General features: G+C 35.4%; 1 protein-coding gene across 1 annotated transcript in view; it reads left to right on the top strand.

The window, feature by feature from the left end:
* The window catches only part of galnt9 (polypeptide N-acetylgalactosaminyltransferase 9), a 167934-nt gene that overhangs the window by 28931 nt on the left and 136826 nt on the right, over positions 1-2177 (top strand). The window contains exon 2 of the mRNA XM_015379653.1: positions 1548-1728. Coding sequence (XP_015235139.1) covers positions 1548-1728 — 181 coding nt within the window. The remainder of the gene's footprint in view (positions 1-1547; positions 1729-2177) is intronic.

Here is a 2177-nt window from a genome sequence, read left to right as displayed (position 1 = left end):
AGTGGAGCATAGGAACTAAATGCTGCTTCTCCATGTTTAGTTCTGGTTCTAGGTATGCAGAGCCATTAAGCCATTCAAAACCACTTGAAGTTTTGTATATATTTGTATAGCAAAGTTATGTATAATAATAAAATAACATTAGTAGAATAAAACATGCATATTGCTCAAATAATTTGTTTGCACTGTGGCTGAGTGAAGATTCCTTCCCTGAAGAGTGATTTGTGCTTCTGATTTAACTACTTGCCTAGTGTACTAATAAGGCTGTTCATGATGTGACAGGCTGTATTGTGGTATTAACATATTACCCTTTGAACAAATAACGCCTTCATTCATTAAAAACATGAATTGTGGTGGCACTGTATCAGTTCCTGGACTAAGTCGGGATTGACATTTTAAATATACAGTACAGTGATTTGTGTAATAGATTGTTTCAGATGTTACTAGGAAGTTCATCTTTTCATTTGTGATATTTCTTTTTTCTTTTTTAATCTGAGTTGAATGATTTCAGGTTTCAGCCTAACATTTATATGATATTTGAGACACATTCTTGGGTCTCATGCTTTCTGATTGGTACTGTAGTGGTGCAAACCACCAGCTTTATCATGATACAATATGATTAAATGTTCAGATGATGTCTGCCGTTATCATAAAGACTGTTGTGATGTGATTTCCATACAGTTTAGGTCATAGGTCTGGGAATAATGTATTGCAATATAATCTGTCCTAAATAAATCATTTACATTTGTATTCACTCACAAAATAAAACTAAAATATGATTTAACAATTTTATTTCTAAGCTCTTTTAAGCATCAGGCATTCAAATCAAAACATATAAATAAAACATTACAATCATAAAAATTCTAATAATAAATCACCTATTTACATCAATTTTATACCTTTTGAATTTCAAAATAAGGGCGTATCTTAAATATGTCAGTGTGGATTGATGTTTTAAAATTGAATAATTGTATTTGGAGTGATGACAATTTAATCAGTGTACATCAATATATTGCTACACCCTGACTGATTGGCAAAGCAATAGACTCCATATTTCAAATACATACCAAACTAATGTGATAAGTTACAGTAGAGAAGAACAACCCCAAAAGTGAAACAGATTCAAATTGATGTAGAAAAAACTTTACCAATTTGCAAGAGATTTGGAAACAATATTAAACCCTGGATAAACAAATACATTTATAAAAAAAAAGGTGATTATGATACACTTAGAATTAATTGTACTAGTATTGCAGACTTTAGTTTTTTTTTTTTTTTTTCTGACACGACCCTCTGTTCAGCTTTTTAGAGCCAGTATATATTTTTATAGCATCTAGGGGGTTGTTTTACCTTTACAGATAGTGTATTAATACTTAATGGATGAACTCTGATGGTCTCAGAGCTGCCAAACACTAGTTTTCTCTCAGTGTTTGAAAATATCTGTCTGTTGGCCTCTCACTTTGTCCGTCTCTATTTTTACTCATTTCTGTATGTTTTTCCTGAGAGTTGTCCTTTCACATCTTCACATTTGTCTTTCTGGTTCCTCAAAGGTCTGGCGAAGCCAATGGGGCTGGTGGAGGGACCCGGCGGCCTTGGCCAGGGGGGAGCAGCTGCCACTCTCGGGGGGGATAGCCACGATGCAGAGGGGAAGTACGAGGAATATGGCTATAACGCTCAACTGAGTGACCGCATCTCCCTTGACAGAAGCATTCCTGACTACAGACCTAAAAAGTAGGTCAAACGTTTGTTTCCTTCTCTCTTTTTTTCTTTTTTTTTGTTCTATCCTGAAGTAGACCACAAAGAGTTTGGGGATTATTAGACTGAACAAAAACCTTCTGAACCTAAAAAAAAAATTATTTTTTTTTTTATATGGAGTGTTTTATGATTGTGTATGTAGGGTTTTAATCCAGAAAAATGTGAGTTTAAAAGATTAAAAGGAAACACAGAGACAGGGTTTTGTGACGTCAGCGTGTGCCGGGTGGAGAGAAGATGCTGGCTTGGAAACCCATCACCTTCTCACACAGATCCCTTCATGGCAAAGCCTTTTATTAACAGTTTACAACATCAAACAGGCGGGCCTAAAACAGAAGAGCCAGTAATGATTGTCTGGGAGGATGCAGGTAACAAGATAGTGTGAATTGACCAACTGGCTGGAGGGAGTCACACAACCGTGTGATTCT

The sequence above is a fragment of the Cyprinodon variegatus genome, unplaced genomic scaffold, assembly GCF_000732505.1.
Source record: "Cyprinodon variegatus isolate N-32 unplaced genomic scaffold, C_variegatus-1.0 Scaffold197, whole genome shotgun sequence".
Classification (NCBI taxonomy): Eukaryota; Metazoa; Chordata; class Actinopteri; order Cyprinodontiformes; family Cyprinodontidae; genus Cyprinodon; species Cyprinodon variegatus.
The sequence above is the reverse complement of the archived record's forward strand: the minus strand, read 5'-3'. Positions and strand labels throughout refer to the sequence as shown.